Source organism: Chelonia mydas, chromosome 13 (genome assembly GCF_015237465.2).
Source record: "Chelonia mydas isolate rCheMyd1 chromosome 13, rCheMyd1.pri.v2, whole genome shotgun sequence".
Classification (NCBI taxonomy): Eukaryota; Metazoa; Chordata; order Testudines; family Cheloniidae; genus Chelonia; species Chelonia mydas.
The window spans coordinates 5,046,972-5,066,839 of NC_051253.2; the positions used below are offsets into that span (position 1 = coordinate 5,046,972).

General features: G+C 45.0%; 1 protein-coding gene across 1 annotated transcript; it reads right to left on the reverse strand.

The window, feature by feature from the left end:
• Positions 1-3,018: 3,018 nt before the first annotated feature.
• On the reverse strand, positions 3,019-18,938 carry LKAAEAR1 (LKAAEAR motif containing 1). Its single transcript, XM_043527187.1, is given in 5 exon segments — positions 3,019-3,743; positions 6,150-6,272; positions 9,390-9,711; positions 18,836-18,884; positions 18,887-18,938. Coding segments are annotated over 5 exon segments (594 nt in total). The 5' UTR covers positions 18,924-18,938; the 3' UTR covers positions 3,019-3,680.
• Positions 18,939-19,868: the final 930 nt, after the last annotated feature.

Here is a 19,868-nt window from a genome sequence, read left to right on the forward strand (position 1 = left end):
CTCCAGCAGGGTCTAATTTTGGCCTCAGTCACTCTTATTTAGTGGAGTGTTCCTGGAGCCACTCCAGAATCACACTGGGTTTTTTTAAACTGAGGGTGGAACCTGACCTTTGAGATGCTTTGAGATCCTGAGAGACAGGCGTGCTAGAGAAGCACACCATGTTATCATAACAATAACAACTCACAGAAAGAGCATCTGAACCTTTGACTTCTCCATATATAGAAAGAACTCCAGTAATTCCAAGCAGAATGTCTATGGGAAGGGAAGCCTCTTTCAATGAATACCTGAGAACAGACTCAGCCAGTCTCAAGGCTGAATTACATGGCGCCACTCCCTATTGAATCCTTTCCCACCTGTCATCTGCAAACCGTGTGATGGAGAAAGAAGCCCTAGAATGGTTGCTCCAGATACATCTCCAGGAGAAGCACTGCGATATCACCCTCACCAGAGATGCTAAAGGAACAAACATCTCCAAATTGCTATCCATTTGTTTCTAGGTTGTGCACCCACAAGGATTAAACAGTTAATTACACAGAGTGCTTTTGCTCTGCTCTGGAAGGTATTTATTGAAAAACCCTCCCTCCACTTACATTTACACATCCTACCTGGATGATCCAGTAAGATTTTTCCTGCTGACTGCATGCCTGTGGGGGATGGATGCTCTTATCACCTTGAGAGGAAAGATCCCTCATTTAGACAAAGTCTGCATACTCCTTACTCAGACGGAAGCCAATGGAAGTTTGGCCTGAGATAAGACCTGAGAAAAAAAATTGAATAAGGGCTTCAGGATTTGGCCCTTTGATGGTAGCACCTCATTTGAGTTAATGCAATGATAGTGGAAGTTATAGAAAGGCCTGGAGAAGTGTGCATAGGTTTTTCATAACATGTTAAAATAATTAAATGGTAGATTAGGTCTCAGAGACAGCCATTGGGAGTCAGATTCTCTCCTGTGTCTGAGATCCACTCAGTGCAGGGGGAGCATCTTTGCAGACTACCTGACTAGCCATTTCTTGGGAGGAGACTATCTGTACGTCTCCTTGTAACCCATTCCTTGTTTATGGCTCAAGTGTCCGCTAGGGAGTATCAGAAACCAACAGAAAGCTTCTGCGTGCTATGTTGGGCATTTGGGGTTCTGATTTAGCCGTCTGATGGATAAAAACATATGTAACCAGGCAACTCCCTGGCGACTACTCGTGTGAATGCTGAGGAGCAGAGTTATTCCAGCAAAGGTTGACACTTACACATACTCAGATGGATTCCTTCTGTCTGCCTTTTCCTGATGCTCTGATGTGACTCAGTGTTGGATGTTTGCACCCAGGTTTGGCCAGGCCTCATCCCCCCTTTTTGTCTCCTTTCAACACAGACACAGATAACATATGGCTCAGGACAATCCTTTTCCCAGGATGCCATCATAGGAGCAGAGCTGAAATTTGGTGCAGAGATTGTCCTCAGGACCTCAAACACATAGATAATGCCACAGTTTGGAGCTCTGGAGTGCAGATCTCACATAGGCCATAGAAGAAAGAGGATTAAATGCGGGCTTTGTCTCTGGGGGCCTCTAATAAGTCCAGTGGAGACTTACAAACAGTGACAAGATTTTTTTTTCTCCGATTTTTTCTGAGTCTTGCAAAAAATACGTATAGCAAAAGTTGCAGAGAGAAGAAAGGGCTGGTCATTGTGTGCCAGGAATGGGGTTAAGAACAGACTGTAGGGCTGTGGCCCCAAAGTCCTGTGTTTGGCATGGCAGAAACAAGATTATCGGCTCTGCTGAGCAGTAGCACAATCAAGCCCATGCTATGTTCTCAAGAGAATTATTTATATATTGTGACTTGCCTAAGAATTGCTTTCTGTGTTGGGGAGCTTCCAAAATGTATTCTGTTTGCAAAACAAAATCAAACCGAAATAACACTGGTCAGTGCAAGTCAGAAAAAGAAGCAGGGCAAAAGCCTTCTTCCAGATCACAGTATTACTTTTCAGAATTTAATTGATTTTATTGCTAGCAATGGCAGTAGTGAATAATGCTCTGCACGTCCACAGTATCTTTCACCTGAGGATCTCAAAGGAATTTACAAAGGTAGGTGTTCTTAGCATGGTTTTACAGCTGGAGCGATCAAAGCACAGAGTTTAAGTGATTGAACCAAGATGACACAGGGAATGGGGAATAAATGAGGCTGGGAATCGCAGAGGTGGGGATAGAACGCAGGGGCCAGATCTTTGAGTGTGGCGAAGCTGCTCTTTGAGCGGGACCCCAGCCAGGGGAGGTGGCTTAAAGACAACTTTTTGTGCTTCTCCAATCTTTGAAGCAGATAGGGACCAGTTCAACCCCTGGCAAAATATGGGGAGACTTCACAGCTGCTCTAACCTATGTCAGCTGTAACAGCTCCCTGCTGGCCCGAAATCACCTTGCTGACCCGCACAACTGGATGAAGAGAGGAAAGCTGCTCTGGGAGTTGTATCACTCATACAGATGAGGGGATTTTTGGTTTGGTTTCTGAAGTAAGGTATGGTATCTTCAGCTAGTGTCTCCCTGCAGGTGAAATGGCCCCAGTGGGTATGTAGGAGGGAAAAGGAGAGTATCAAAGGTCTCAGTGGGAGGAAGCAATCACATGAAATATTGGTGTGGGGGGGATCTATCTTGGGTGAAGGTCTTCTGAGGAATCAGAGAAAGGAGCCCATCAAAGATTTCGAGAGAGGGAATTCTCCGGCACAAGCAGGGAGGGAGCAGAAAGGCCTGGTTGTATAAATCAGCTAACACATAACTTATTGCAATATGCTTTGATTTTTATTCTACTTCAATGAAAAGAAAATCTCTGTCCATCACTTCCTCATCTTTAGTCACTTTGTTCAATCTGATGACTTTTATTTCTCTAAAAAAATCCATCCCTGTTTGATGGTAAATGTTACTAACTGCAGTCTTTTCATTCCTTCACTTGTATTGAAATGAGGCTTTTTCTAAGCTAGCATTACTTTTCACACATGGATCTCAGTTTACAGCAGTAATTATGAAATCACATCTCCTTTGTTGCATCCATTGTTACCTTTATTGCAGGGTTTTTACAGGGTAATATTTGACACACCTCAAAACATGCAGGGGTGTCCTGCTGTCTATAAGTTGTGGAGGCATCAGACTAAAGGACATTACAGGCATGACTATGTAAGCAAGCAAGCATTTCAATACTTCACAGTTTTAATATTACAAGGCCAAGGACAGACCACAAGAAAATGTTGGTAATGGCACTGATGTTTCTCACCCATGTATAGTAAAGGCTGAAAGTCATTGTTATACATACAATTTGGCTTAACACTAAAGGGTCCCTATTTCCAACTAATCAAGTGAGTACCTTACTGAGGAAGGCTGCAGGGTCAAATTCTGACCTCAGAAATGCTGGGGTAAATCCAGAGTAAGCAGAATGAAGTCAATCAAGTAATTCTGGATTTATATCTGTGTAAGAGAAGTTAGAATCTGGCCCACCATGCTGAATCTTCCATTCCTTGGTAAGTTCTGTGGATCTGCCTGTCATAGGTTAAATTGTTGCACATCTTTGGATGCCCATGAGAAGAAACTGGAGTAGTTTATTTAACAGTAATTATCAGTAGCTGAGACAACCTATGGCTCTCCTAGGGGCTCACTCCCGGTTCAGTCACTATGGTACATTTTTCTAACTAGCTCCTCCAAGGTTTCAGGTTCTTCTAATGAATATTTCGCCATTTTCATCTTCTAGTATCGCTTCAACTCTACTCCTCTGTAAAACAAAGACAAAAAGAAGCTGAAAGACTGAACAATAGCATAAAGCTGTCCACTGCAGAAATATGTGATCAAATGCTATTTCAAAAGTTACACCTGCAAGCGAGAGAAATGCCAGATTGGGGTGGCGAGGAGAGAAGCTAATAGAAAAATACAGACACTTCATTTCTATCTATTTGTAATGGATGTAATGCTTAGAAGGGGTTATTCTGTCAGTAGACGTCCTCTCTATATCCACAGAAAAAGTCAAATTGAGACAATAACAATGAATGCTCCCTTCACTATCCCACCAAAGTGCCTCAACCCTTTTCTGGAGGAACCATTTCTAGCCCAAAGTTGTTCAATCTCAACAGTTTTAATCCTAGGCTTCCCTGCTGCCACTGCCAATGAAGGAGTGAATGTGGAGGAGAGGTGTGTGGGAACTCATTTCCTGTCGATCACTGAATGGCTATGAGATGGCAACTAGTGTCAGTTGCTACCAGCCTGAGCTGAATTCAGACCACTGACCTAGAGTGGAAGTGCCTGCATTCCATAGAATCATAGGGTGAAATCGTGGCCCCCTTTGAAGCCAATGGCAAAATTCCCATTGACTTCAGTGGGGCCAGGACCTCACACTCAGAAATTAGAGATGGAAAAAATGTTTTAGGTGATGTGGTCCATCCCTCTGCCAGTGCAGGAATCTCTTAGCAATCTATTTTTTGAGAGCTTTGTCCGGGCTAGTTTTAAATGTTCCTAGAGATGGTGCTCTTGTAAAAACTGTCAGAACCATACTATCACTTCTTCAGCTGCATGTTTCAGGTGAAGGTGAAATGACTAATTTGCTCTTACCCCAGCCCCTTTGCTTGGTGCTTGGAACCCAGTTTCAGACACAGTTCTGACACAGATGTGGGCATGCAGCCTCTTCCTCTATTCTGACGAAGGGAGGGGCAGTTTCCTGTTTTTATGCAGCAGTTACATTGATCCAGAATGCTCTCAGACTGTGGTTCCCTGGTACACATACAAATTCTAGCTCTGTACAGTACTTCATGCTTTTGTGTTTGTTACTCCAGGTTTCTCCTCCCAGCATTAATTCCCTTTTGTACTTGACCCCAGTGCATCAATGCTACCAATCTCCCGTTCAGTTGTGTCTACTCCAGCCTGCAAGGGAGCCGGGGTTTTTAAAAAAAACTCAGTCTTATTACTGCAGGCTGCTGCTCCTAATTGAATGAGAGGTGGTAGGTACTATCCGGGATGGCTAAGGTCAGCCTAATGAATTGGTACAGTTGCCTGGAAAGGTTGGGGTGGGCTTTTCTAGCAGACTATTCCATTAGGTTCACATGCTCTCTGTGCTGTAATCCAGTTCCATCTTGCTACAGCTGTGGGACTATCTGCCCTTCTCAGCACTCCAAGGCCTCTGCTGTATCTGGCATTAACATCCCAGGAATCTGCTCAAGGCAGTCAGGAGTAAAGCAGAAAGACATGTTTACACATGCTGGCGGAGGGGGGAGGGGAGTGCAGGCAGGAAAGTCAGAGGCAAATCCAGTGTAAGAGCCTGTATTTTAGCTGTCACTCTAAAGGAAATGGTCTTTAATAAACAGCCACAGACAGCAAGCAGCAAATCCACTTTGCTCAGTTTTCCAATGCCTTTGCCACAATTATTAGTCGGGAACTGGGCAAAGATCATTTATCATTAATGTGTCCGATAGCTATTTTTATGCAGAACTGTAATGTATTATATATATTGCCATGAGTAACATTAATATAGCACCTTGCCTCCCCGGGGATCCCAAAGTGTTTCATGACCTATATATACCCACCTAAGCTGCACCCATCCCTAGGGTGGAATGTGTAGTCAGGCAAACAAGTGGTGCTTAGTGCACGGAAAACCAGTTGTGTGGGAGATCAGAGAGAGCATTCTAGCCAAGGACAGCGAACCAAAGCCTGCTGAGTTCTATGAAACGTGCACAGAGATCACTGGTGTTAAAGAGAGCAGACAGGACCTAAGTTTTAAATTTTCATCCGAGAGACTTTGAGATGGAGAGTTCCATGGAACTCAGTTCATGTGCCTGGGACAGCTGTGAAATAGGCATTTTGCATGTGGGGAAACTGAGACAAAGAGCGGTTAAGTGACTTACCCTGGGTCACATATTAAGACATTTGTAAAGCTAAGAACAGAACCCAGATATCCTGACTCCAAGTTCCCTGCTCTAACCAATATAATTTATTTGGTGCTAAATTTAGTTAAATAATATGTATATGCCTCTGGCTATTGCTGTTTATGATCTACAGTTCAACTGGCCATGGGTTACTGAGCACATTCCAAGAGTAACTTGCCTGCTAAGCCCTCCTCTCCTTTAAAACTAGAAATGGGCAGATAAGATAGTAAAAGAAATCAGTTTAACTGCTGGTATGTGCTCAGACATACCTGAACTCTGTCCAAGTTATCTGCTAGTTTCTGAATGTTCTTTCGGGGTGGGAGAAACACCTCCAGTCTCACAGCGCCTCTGGCAGTTTTCTGGCAGGATATCAGATGGTTTATTTCCTGAGCCTATGGTGAAAAACAAATAAAGCCCAAAAGACCAAAGGATAAAGAAAGCAATCACGTTAGACCAAAATGGGCCAAATAAATCTGTGGGGTAATTGCTGTGAAGTCAACGGGATGAATCTGTCCCTGGGGGTTAAGAAAACTGATCTTCAGACTGTAAAACAAATCTAAATTAAACAAACAAACAAATAAACCTCACAATACCTGCCATATCCCCCCTCAAAAAATCTTTTTATGGTTCTGGTTTTTTAGAAAGCCTGATCTAACTCCCATTGAAGTCTCAGAGAGTCTTTCTATTGACTTCAAGTGGAAGTAGGTCTGGGCCCAAAACCAGCCTGGTTGAAAAGCCCCAAAATATGGGAAGTGATTTACTTTGGCTAGCAGAATCCTACTGCTCTATAGACAGGCTTTTAGAAATTACAATGAAAGGCATTAAAAGGTTTATCGTGCTATGGAACTGCAATGAAATGAGAGTGCTACGACGAATGAAAGTGTGTACATGGAGTGCGTATTGAAAAATGATCAGCTACGTCCAATCAGATCATGATCCAAAAACTGTCCTTGAGAACAGTGGGTGTCTTGCCCACTTTGTTACAGGTAACCCCTAAGACTGCTCAAACTGCCCCATAAGGAGAGGACAGAGGAACTGGGCAGCCCTTGTGCCCCACATAATGTACCCCAGCAAAGTGTTCCATCATGGCTCCTTTGTGCTGCCCAATTTCTCTGCCCTTTCCTTTTCTCTCTCTCTCTTTTGTTTTTCCCTCGAATCTTGTTTTCCTTCTCTCTTTTTCCTTGACTTTCCCTTCTGTTGCTCTTTCCATTGTTTGATATTCCTCCTCATTTTGTGACCCCCCCTCCTCATTCTCTCCCCCAGGAGAAGGCTGCACACCCTATGAGCTACTCCTGCTGAGCTGAGAGCCATAGGAGCAGAGTGAAGTGGCTTGGGCCAATGGGCTGTGCCTGAATATTGCAGATCTGAACATGAGCTGTTCTCCTGGCTGTCTGCTGTAGGGGTCACAGTGGAAGCAGGGAGCTGCCTGACCTCCATCAGTAGCATATGTCCAGAGGGGGATTTAGGATCGTGCAGCTTTCTCTGCTCCTCTCCACTTTGCTGTGTTCTCTTTGGACTTGTCTGGTGCCTCTGCAGAGGAATCAATTTGGGAAATATTGGTCCAGTTCTCAGATGACCTCACTCCGAATGGATCCCTTGTAGGCAGCTTTAGCAGAGTGTCCCAGATACAAAGATTGAACTCCATTTTCCACCCTGCTGGAGGTCCCTCCAGGTCAGGGTAGAAGAGCAGTGTGTAGGAAAGCTTGCCCAGCTGCTGCCAGTCCTTGTTGTGTCCCATCATTCCCGGGTCATTCATGGACACTAAAATTCACTTTAAAAAAAAATCTAAACTAAAGCAAACAAATCTCCCAGCAGAATGAAGATCAATAAAAAGACGGCAAAGCACTGTCTTATTTTAGAAGATTGATCTTTGCACATATTCAGTCGTGTGTTGCCAAGTTTTGGAAATCAGCAAAAACTTACATCGGTTACTGCAAACTAAAGAGCCTCTGGAGACAGTCTGTCTTGCTTTCCAGAGTAGCCTGGGGTTGGGGGAGAGAGGCAGTTGGACAGTAGTATAGAAGAAACCCTGTTCCACTGTTGCTAACTATAGCATATATTAATTTCAGAGTCATAAATAACTTTAATACCATGGTTACAGTGCTAGCCAAGTATGATATCATTTAGTTTGGGATTAGGGGAAAATATCTTCCTTGAGGCTGTAGGGTCTAAAATAAGCAACTTTTCCAGAATTGGTTTTCTCATAGGGAATAAACAGAGAAACTCCAGTCTGCAGTTGTAAACTGGAAGGGTTACTTTAGTGCACTTGATAAGATGAGATGTGTTGGCTGGTATGCTGAGCTTTTAGGACAGGATTTTCAAAAGCACCCAAGTGAGTTAGGCGCAAAAAGCCTTATTGACTTTCAATGGTGCGTGTGCTCCTAAATCACTTGGGCACTTCGCAAATGCCATCCTTAATGAATGACCGTGTGCTGACATGATCTTTTCCAACACCAGTTTGCTATATGGAGCAACACATAAAACCTCCTCCTTCTAAGAGTTAGAATCTTCTAATGACAATTAGAAAGACAATTGTGCAGACAAATTTCATGGTTGCATGCACAAGTGGAAACTACACAAGCAAATAATCAGCTAGAGGAACAGCTGGTTATTTGCATTCACAGTTGTCATGACTTCACACACAACTGTGGTAGGTTTATTTTAAAACTCGGCACGCAAACACATGCACGCACAATTCTAGAGGTCCTGGTCAAAAATTCAGCAAAAGGATTGTTTTCATTTTGCAAATGGATCCTAAATGTATGTTCTCCTGCACTTGAATGTAATGGAGCATCACAGGGACCACAGAAGAGAAAACAGGCTCATTTTAGTGGTTAAAGCTGTATATGGGTTATGTCTACACTGGAGCTGGAGGTGTAATTTCTAATTGAGCTAGCACGATAAAATCAGCAGTGTAGCCACAATGGCACAAGCAGTGGGATAGGCCAGCTGTCTGACTGTGTATTTAGCATCTCAGGTGGCCACTGTACTCAGCATGGCTAGCCCATGCCACTGCTTCTGCTGATCAATCTAGCAGGGGTATGTCTACCTGAGCTGGAAATTAAATCTCCAGCCCCAGTGTAGACAAACCCTCTTAGAGAAGGCACTATGGAGAAATAGCCATATCTCCATTGTTAAGATTGCAACTGAGGTTCCATTATAATCTTCATTTTCACCCCTTCTCTATATTAGGATGAGGAAAAGTTTGTCAGCTGAAAAAACGGATGATGACTGTTAGAATTTTCCCCACACATTTCAGGATGTTTCATGGAACAGGTTTGAAGGTGCAACTGCATAAAAATTTCCTCTCTTTTGAGCATGAAGGAGAAAAACTAATATTTTGTTTTTTCCCTTGCTCACTTCAAAATATAATAATTTGCATGCATTAGAAAAGTGACATTTCAGTGTATGATAAAGAAATGATCTTTGCTGCATACAATTCCTCAGTCCCATCTCGCACAACACTATCAGCCTGGCCTGTTCATGAAAGGTCTCTGAGGTTAACTTACTCTCAAGTTCTGAAATCGGAGTCTCACGTTTCGAAGGCGGTTCCGGGCTTCTGCAGCCTTGAGAAGCCCAATGATCCTTGCCTGCTTTTTTTGCTCTGCGTCTCTTTCACACATGGAGTGCTCATGTGACATTTTATCCATCATCATCCAGTCTGAAGCCAGCATGGATTTCACTGGTTCCTCAGTGGGCTCAGCAAATGCCAGATACCTCTCTCTTTGCTGTGGAGACACTGCATTTACATCAAGTGAAAGTAAACTCTTCCGGGATTTAGGAATAATTATCCCTTTGCGCGTAGCTGTTTCTCTTGCAGTCATCTTTATTCTAGGTTAAGACTGAAAAAGAAGAAAAAATCCAGAGCTGTAACAATGTGAGGTCAGGAGTACTTGGTGCTTTGGGAAATCCTACACTCTCTAAGTGGGGAAGCTGCTGAACGCCCCTTCTGGCTTAAGAAGTGTCAGGCTGAGGACAGGATTCACACTCAGGTTTCTTAGTTGGTGCTGTATAATGGTACCAGTAGGTTATGTAGTGTGGTCCAGTAAATAGTGCACTGGATTATGACCCAGTAAATCTAGGTGCTATTCCTGGTTCTGTGGCTGACCTGCTTTTTGACCCTGGGTAAGTTAACTTTGCTTCTCTTTCACCTTATGTCCGTCTTCTCTACTAGGATTGCAAGGTCCTTGGGGGCAAGGACTGTCTCTTATTCTGTGTCTGTATAGTACCTAGCACCATGGGATGCTGATCTCAACTGGGGCCTCTAGGCACTATTGCAAAATACATCTTCATCATAATGGACTAGCCCTACTTTTTGCACATTTTTCTTTCATCAGTATTATTTCAATTCTTCAAACCCTTTGCCACTCAATGAGAAGATTCAGACACTGTGTTGGCCACTACAAGATATTTATGGCTACTCATGCATTAAATGTCCAACTGCCTGATCTGTCTTTTTGGTGGGTACTTTTCTCTCTCCTATACAAAACCATCTGTCTAAGCTACACATGCATCTCCAGTTTCCTTGGCAGCTCTTAAAAACTGTACTTGAGTGTTGTTTAGAAATGCTCAGACAGTTGCACATCATTGCTGTTGTACTAAGAGAGCCAATTGTGGGGCCAGGTCAGTCCCTTTTATTTTCCAGTATTTACTATTCTTAGTTCAGTTTTTAACGCAATCTTAGAAACATTTTAGACCAGCCCAAAGGCCCGATGGCTGTGCTCTTCTGCACTGTAATGTAGGAGACACATTGAGCTTGGCAGCACTACAGAGACATGTACTGAACCTCTGGAACTCATGTCACTCAGTGATCCCCTTGGTTGACTAAGGACTGAAGTTTTCAAGCTATGAAGTGAGTCCTTCTTAGGCTGGAAGAATGGGGTCATATCTGAACTTGGGTGAGTAAACTGGGCAGTAAAATGGGATGCTGGTCGAGGACCTAAGGATCCCTGGGAGAAAATGTTTTAAATACTTGTTTTAATAGTTCATGTCATAGCTTGCATCAGCTTGTCAGGTACATCCTGATGGATTTCCCCCCTGCTTCATCAGCACTCTGCAATCTGTACAAGTTTGTATTTATGGATGGATACATGGTGTCAGATTCTCAGCTGATGTGAATCATTGTAGCTTCACTGAAGTAATGGAGCTACCCCAATTTACATCAGCAGAGGATTTGGCCCAAGAAGGATTTCTGGAACTTCAGTTTCAGTCCAAGCACTGAGGTAAACAACAGCCATCTAGATTGCAGTGTGAACCAAACACAGGAGTCAAAGCCTCAAAAGGCTGTAATTACATGTAAAACATACAAATCAGGATTTAGATAATCCTGTAGATTAAAAGCAGTGAATAAAGTACAAGACATTAGACATCAAATACAGTTGTGAAAAGAAATTTACAATATATCTACCAGTGATGATGATAATAATAATAATATCACTCATCGAACACCATACATATTCAAACCATTCCACAAACATTAACTGATTGATCCTTCAAACAACCCTGTGAGGTAGGCAAGCATCATAATCCCTATTTTACAGAGGGCTCAGAGGTTAATTGACTTGCTCACGATTATACAAATCAAAAGTGGAGTTGGGATTACAACTCAGAAGTCTTTACTCTAATTACTAGCTAGCACTGATATGTATCTATGGTATTAATAGGAGCAGGTAGAGACGCTCTGCTAGAATACTTGATTTAGAGACCCTTCACTTCTCAAAGAACCTACCATGAATGAGAAGCTCTCGTGTTTAATGCATTGAAAAAGAAGTTTAAGAAACTGGGATATTTCAACAATATCTGAATACAATTTGAATCAAACAGAAGCTCTGATATGTGCAAGTTAATCCATAACCACCAAACCCAATTCACTAGATTTATGCAAATGTTTTATAATGAAACTCTTCCAATTTCAATTTTTATATAAAACCTAGTTGAATTTGGAGCTAATCTGGGCCAGTTTATGATTCCAGGTGAGAATCATACCAAATGCAGTGATTTTCTATGGTTTTGACCTTCAGCCAGACAGAACGTGGCAGTTTTGGGTGAAACACACAGTGAAACTGAGGCAGGCATAGAAAAAAGGGGAGGTGTGCCCAAGAACCCACATGTCAACCAGAAGTGCAAAATGTTTCACACCAATCCATGTGAACCAAAACTAGCACACAGCTCTATAATGAACAAACAAAGGGCAGTGTTGATTAGTGCTCATTTATTTCTCAGAATGTGGAATTTTTCCAGCAATTTGTGCCAGTCTGCAGTAACCAGAAGCTATTCTTGTCACAGGAAATAATGTCGGTAAGGATTAAGTCTGCTTCTGGTGCAGACAGCCGTGTGACTAGAATGTAACAAGCCTTAGACTCCACTTCCTGTATTCAGATCCAGAAGTTTATTTCAGAAGATGGATTTTCATTAAACTTTATTATGATTAAAACAAACAAGCAAACAAGACAACCCCCACTAGACTGAGAACAAGAGGCATATCTAGAGGTATAAGGTGATGTATAATAGACTCTGTTGCACTCCTTAAATGTACCTATGTGCAGATGCTAATGTGCAAGTAAGTGTAAGGAAGGTAAAATGTTTTAATTTCCATGCTAACATGCGGGAAGAATGTTTAAAGAGGTGTAAGTTACAGTGGAGTGGGGGCTACTTTTCTTACTTATTTTACACCTGTTGTTTGTAGTAGTAACAGGAACAGTTGGAGGTGCTGTGCCAGGATTCTTGGCTTAGAGCTCCCACACTTTTCAGATGAAGAAGGCTCAGTATACTCAAATTAAGTGGGCTAAATTCAGATATGATTTGGGGATGTAACACAGGAGGGAATTTACGTCACTAAGTAAGTCCAAGGGAATCTAATTAAAGCAGTCTAAGTGTGAGTAACACATATGTCTAGGGAACCAAAAGACAGGGTCAAGTTACAACAATGTAGATGAGTAAACTCACCTCAGAATTTGAAGGAGCAGCTTACTGTGCCTGTATACAGGAGTTGTGTCCTAGCAGTAGCAGAAGTGTTACATGGTAGTTTGAAATTACTTTATAGTAATTCGCAAAACTGGGGGGGGATTTTGTAGTAGCAAAAGGTGAAAGAGAATTCCTTGGTGCGATAAAGGCCAATACTTTTGCAGTCAGTAAAACCATTGAATTATTTAACTCTGAAAATTAGTTCCTATTCATGTAGTAACAACATAGCTATGCTGTATCGTATATATACACATACATATGTATATATATGCTATATATTCTGTAACAGGAACAATGTATTTTTGCTATACCTTTTGTATCCTGTTTACGCTGAACCTAGTTATAGAATAGAAAGTTAGTGGGAAATATTTAGACTGTAGAAAGAAACCAGTCTGACTCCATGGCAGACTGCTCAGAAAGTCTTTTAAAAAAAAAAAGATTATAAAATAAGAAGTCAGAGAAAAGAAAAGAAAAGAAAAGAAAAGAAAAGAAAAGAAAATTGACTTCTCAAAAGGAAGATTCCTTTCATTTGTATTACTCTTACAAAACCATGGCAGGAAATCACACAGGATGCTACTGACAAGAAAGAGGAACTGGTTTTAAGGATGGTTCTGCAAATGGGATTTTAAACACATACAAGTCTTTTTCTTTGTTAATATATCATTACTTCCAATGCTTTCTTGATCTTCTGATGCCAGAAGAGCTATACATATTATGATGAACTGTTTGTTGTTTGAAGACTTTATGGCTTATGACCAAAACCAGACAAGCTGTCTTGTAATATATTACTTCAGAGTTTTGCTCTTACAAAACCATGTTCAGGAACTGAAACTTTTGAAGTCTAGCTGAGAAATCTGGTGAAGAACCCACCCACTTTGAATTCTCTTTGGCTCACTATACTCCATGTGTGAAACACAGAAAATAAAGAGAAGGCAGGAACTCTTGTGAAAAAAGGGCAAAGTTCACAAGTTCTTCAGAATCCAAACATCTCCCTGGCCATTATTAAGCAATAACATGTAACAAGATTATCCATTTTTACAGAGATAGTTGGCTTGTTTCTTTCCCATGCATTATCAGTACGATGGGTAGGTTCAATGGTTGCTGTATGTCATGTATTTACCTTAGTGGAAGTAGCATGGCTAAACCTCTATTTTGAAAGCACTGAATTTTTAGAATATTTTGAGATAGATTATAAGAAGACAATGCACATAAGTGCCTGCACACTTACCATGGTTGTGTGTGTAACTGCAGTAACTGCACATGCAGAGAATCAGTTTCAGATATAAATGGTTGTTTGTGTGGTCAGTGACTATAGTTGTATGTACGCTCACAGTAACTGGGCACACAACTGATAAATTCAAATACAGACACATATTTTGCGTATGCATTTACATATGCATATTTACATATATACATGTGCAAGGACTTCAGAAAACATACTTATGTATTTTTTAATTAAAAAATGTAGGTCTCAATATAGATTTTATTTTCCAAGTTGTTTTACTATCTAGCTAATTTCTCTCTAATTATATTTAGTTAATGTATATAGTTATTTAACTTAAGCAGTTTTAGTTTACAATATGAATGTTCTTGACTATAATTATTCAAATGTATAAAAACTTAATTTCTGTCAATTCCTTTAAATAAAGTCACACTCATTTTGATCACAGAAATACCCTGAAAATCCAATCACCAAGCATAAACTGTTGATTAAAATATTATGAGGGTGGGCCTGGATGGTTTATATGGCGGCTGACAAAGACTTTCACCTCCATGTCACTGGCACCCATCAAATAGAAATTCAGGAAACTGAATCCACAAGACATAATATACCTAGAGGTGGTGCAGATCTATAGGTTTATCTATTTTAATGTTCCAGTGACAATAATACATATGTGACAAATCTCAAACTCTGCTACAAGACTGAACTATATCTGTCCTCTAAGAATGCCTGCATGTTGGAGGGATGTTTCCAGGGTGCTATAGAATAAACTATGACTGTGCTCAGTGTTGTAGCCCTAAAGACTCCATGAGCCTTTTAAAAAAAATAACATTTGGCCCAATGTCACTGGCCCAAAATGTCCCTTCCCATCTTTGTTGTGGAGTGTGCTGCATGCCAGCTGTCTGCCAAGTTTCTGTGCTCCATCCCAAAGAGTCTGCATTTCACTGAAGTGACCTGTATGTAGCACAGCAAGAATGTGCTTTTGAGATCTTAGATGGTGAAAAACATTGTATCGATAAAATAATATTAACAATAATAAAAATAATAATTAATACATTTTACTTTCTAAGGCCTCTAGGCACCTAATAAAATATAACTACATGCAACATCTGCTAAAGAAAGATAACATAGCCTAACAAGCATCAACTGCAATTCTTCATTTTGGGTTCAAGGTTTCTACTTTTTTGACACAGGCTTAGTGAGGGTTAAAACACGTATTTCTCGATCTATATAATGGCTGCACTGTGCGGTTTAACGCTTAGGCACTTTCTTAAGAGGAGGTCAGCCTTGGTCACTGGTGTGTATTTCTGTGGTCCTAGATAAGACAACGCTGGTTTTCCTATTCATAAAAATTAGACAGCAAGTCAAGTCCCTCTTTCTGGACGTATAAAAGCATCACTCACAGTCACCAGATTAAATTGCAACAGAAAGATCTTCTGTCGGGGTTATTTCTGTAAACTCTTTTATAATGTGAGTCAGATGGGTTGAGCAGTGTGGTTCAGCGGGAGGTGTGTGTCCTCAGCAAGTCTCACATTCTAGCCCTATACACATAGGGCCAGATTTTCAAAAGAACTCAGCTCCCATTTAGGCACCAAAATAAGTGTCTAGATTTTGAAAAGAACTCAGCACTCTGGGTGTGAAAATATGGACATAAATGTCACAATGCGAGCTGCTGGATACCGAACCCTGGTATCTTCTCTGGAAACTTTTCAACAACAGATCTGGGCAAAACTTGAAGCTGGCTAGCAGGTATTCGTTAAAGTGACTGACTCATAAATCCTTTTTATCCCCACCTCCTCTCTAAAGTTTGTGTCCCTCACTCATTCTCTCATTTCCACAAGTTAGAATATAAATTCTTTAGGGCAGAGACAACGTCTTAGTTGTCTGTGAAGTGCTTAGCACGCTTGTTTGCAATACAGAATTAATTATTATTAATAAAATGGTAACACAAATTAGAAGATGTAAAAGTTCTGTTTTTGTGAAACAACCCCCCTGACTCATATAGCAAAAGGATCCTCTTTAGTACAGGGAACCTGTTGGACGAGCACAACTGTTAAATGAAACGTGGCAAACTTTGTGCAAAAGTTCTGTGCAATTCTATAGTTGTCCACAAACTCATGCAAAGCTCTGTTTAGTTGTCTGTATTGGATGCAGTCTGAGGTTTAGGAGAGTTCACCTGTTGTTGCCTTTAAGGGTGCTTGCTTTGCCTCAATATGGAATTACCAAATCTAAGCATTCAAAAATCATAAGTCAGGCCCCCGAAAAAACATAAGATTAACTTAAACATAATTAAAAATCCTGCCTCAGTGAAGGGGGATGGACTACATTACCTAAGGAGGTCCCTTCCAGCCATAAATGTTTATGATTTCTATTAGATTTTTAAAAAATAACATTTGAATTATTTTTATTTGCCTTTGGGGTTTAAAATATTTAGAGATTACATTTTCAAGCTTCTCTCCACAACTGTGAGTTATAAACTTACTCTTTTAAAAAAATCAAAGCTGATATTCTCAGGCAATCATATAAGTCCAGGAGCTGGGGCTTTAAGAAAAACACCAAATACCACAGAGTTGGCTGAACCATCAATATTCAGTTGTGCCGTCTTAGTTTTGGTAGCTAGGATGCTACAAATAATGTCACCATCTCACCACAATAACTACAAAACTGTGATTCTGTTGTGACTTGCATTGCAAAGTGCAGACCCAGCGGATACAATGACATATGTGGATACAATAGGATATGTGGACTCAGTAGGAATCAGCCTCATAAACAACTTGAACTGCATCTGAATCAAACCATATTTGAGATTCAAAGAAGTCTGGAATTTTTTTCTTTTTAAATTTTACACATTGCTCCCACATCAGTAGAATCAGCAGGCTGCCAAGGTAACTGCATGACATCGGACCCAACTGGGCCCAGGCAGTTCTCTTGTGTGATTTGTAGCCTGATCTCCAGACTGCAACAGTTTGGAATTGGGATATGTTGTGACAAGCTTCAGAGACGCATCAGAATTTTTGGCAGGTGGCAACCCGTAGCCTGTTGGCTGAAACAGCAGAGTGAGATCTGCAGTCTCTATGCAAAATATAGCAGCTGGAATTAAGGCCCATGCAACACCCTGCCTGTCTAGCTATCTAGTTGTACCACACCCATCGCCATGGCATCTGGGCACCTGGGACCAGGGCTGCACAGCAGCAGCATGAGGGGAGAGCCACAGGCAGCTCTGGAAGGGTGCGGGGGGAGTTCAACTGGGGCCATGTGGGGGGCTGCACCAGACCCTGGGATTGGGGTGGGGCCTGTGCTGGGAGAGCAGCTTGGGGTTCTTGCTATGCCCAGTGGGGAGGAGGCAGGGGTGCCCTGAGGGGGAGCTGGGAGAGTAAGGCGCAGCTCTGAGAACACGGTGCCCTGGGGTTGCACTGGGGGCAGGGATTGGGGAGGGGCTGGAGCTGCGCTGGAGGCAGGGATGGAGGGGCTGGGGCTGTGCTGGGGGCAGGGATTGGGGGGGCAGGGATCAGGGGGGCTGGGGCTGGGGGGCAGGGCCCTGGGGGGCAGGCTGGGGGCAGGGATGGGGGGGGCTGGGGCGGCACTGGGGGCAGGGGTTGGGGCGGGGGGCGGTCCTGGGGGCAGGGATGGGGGGGCGAGTTGGGGTTGGTGCTGGGGGCAGGGATCGGGGGGGGCCTGGGGTGGTGCTGGGGGCAGGGTCTTGGGGGGGGGGCTGGGGCAGCACTGGGGGCAGGGATCAGGGGGGTCTGGGGCTGCGCTGGGGGGGCAGGGTCCTGTGGGGGGGGCAGCGCTGGGGCAGGGATCGGGGGCAGGGATGGGCGGGATGGGGCAGTGCTGGGGGCGGGGGTGGGATGGGGCGGTGCTGGGGGCAGGGATCGGGGGCGGTGCTGGGGGCAGGGTCCTGTGGGGGGGGCGGTGCTGGGGGCAGGGATCGGGGCGGGATGGGGCGGCGCGGTGGGCAGTGATGGGGGGCGGGATGGGGGCAGGGATCGGGGGCAGGGATGGGGTTGGTGCTGGGGCAGGGATCAGGGCGGGGGGCGGTGCTACGGGCAGGGATTGGGGCGGGATGGGGCGGTGCGGTGGGCAGGGATCGGGGGCAGGGATGGGGCGGTGATGGGGGAGGGATTGGGGAGGGGCTGGAGCTGCGCTGGAGGCAGGGATCGGGGAGGGGCAGGGATCAGGGGGGCAGGGTCCTGGGGGTGGGGGGTGGGGACAGGGATCGGGGGCAGGGATGGGGCGGCACGGTGGGCAGGGATGGGGCGGTGCTGGGGGCAGGGATCGGGGGGGGGCAGGGATCAGGGGGGCAGGGTCCTGGGGGGTGGGCTGGGGACAGGGATGGGGGCGGGATGGGAGGTGCTGGGGGCAGGGATCGGGGGCAGGGATGGGGGCGGGATGGGAGGTGCTGGGGGCAGGGATCGGGGGCAGGGATGGGGCGGTGCTGGGGGCAGGGATCGGGGGCAGGGATGGGGCGGTGATGGGGGAGGGATTGGGGAGGGGCTGGAGCTGCGCTGGAGGCAGGGATCGGGGGGGGGGGGCAGGGATCAGGGGGGCACGGTCCTGGGGGGCGGGCTGGGGGCAGTGATGGGGGCGGGCTGGGGCCAGGGATGGGGGCAGGGATCGGGGGCAGGGATGGGGCTGGGGCTGGGGGCAGGGTCCTGTGGGGGGTGGAGATGCTCTAGGAATGGGAGGGGGCAGGGAGCCCTGGGGACCGGGGGGGGGAGGGGGAGGGGGAGGCGGATCCAATCCCGGCCCCGCGGCGCCCGCTCTTACCCCTCCCCCGCCTCCTCCCGCCGCGTCTCCTCTTCCCCGTCAGGTCCGGCCCCGCTTCCCCCCTCGCGGGCTTCACAAGCGTCGCCATGGACACGGCGCTACCGGGCAACCCGGCCAAGCGGCTCCGCCCCTCCGCCCCGCTCGCGCCCGGCGCGCGGGCCACGTGACAGGCAGACGGCCTCCGCGCGCCGCCGCTCCCCTGGGCGCGTGGTGCGGGCGGGGCAGCTCGCCTCCGCGGGCCGCGTCTTCCGTCGCCTGCCAGGGGCACGCGCTCGGGGGGGCCGGAGGAGACCGAGGGCTGCAACGGCAAGGGGCAGAGCCGCGCAATGCATTGTGGGCTTGCCATGCCGGGGTGGCAGCAAACGGAGAACGGGGGTAGAGCGGAGCGATATGGGGCCCTGGAGTGCAATAGGCGAGGGTCTGCAGGGCGAGAGTCGGGGTGGGGGCAGAGAAACACAGGGCCTGGAGTTGCAGTAGCAGGGGTTTATCGCTGCAGGCTGGACGTGGGGATGGAGGCAGAGGCGCCTGGGACCTGAGCCTGAGACAGTAGCGAGTGTGGGCGTTTGCAAAGTAGGACCGGGGGCATGTGCAGAGACGCGTGGGATCTGGGATTGCCATATGGGAGGGTGCAGGCCAGAGGCCTGGGGGGCTTTGGCGTTGCTCAGTGGAGGCCCAGGACTGAAATAATAAGGGGTATTGCTGGTCCAGTCTGTGGGGCTTTGGCAGGGCTACATGAGGAGTTTGCACTGCGTCTGCTCATAATGTGTGTGTTTCCAGCCAGTGCTAGAAGCTCCTTAATTTGTGTTTCTTGTAAGTTTTTTGGGGCAATGACACTCTTTTTGTTGTGTGTGTGTGTGTACAGTCCCTAGCACCATGAAGCCCTGGGTCTTGACTGGGGCTGTGAGGTACTACTACATTACAATTCATATATAAAGGCAAATTGTATTCATATCTAACCTATACAGCTTGGCAATCTTAGCTCTGCTACCCTCACTATCCTCCTCCCAGCCCTACTGCTCTATGGTCTACGGTT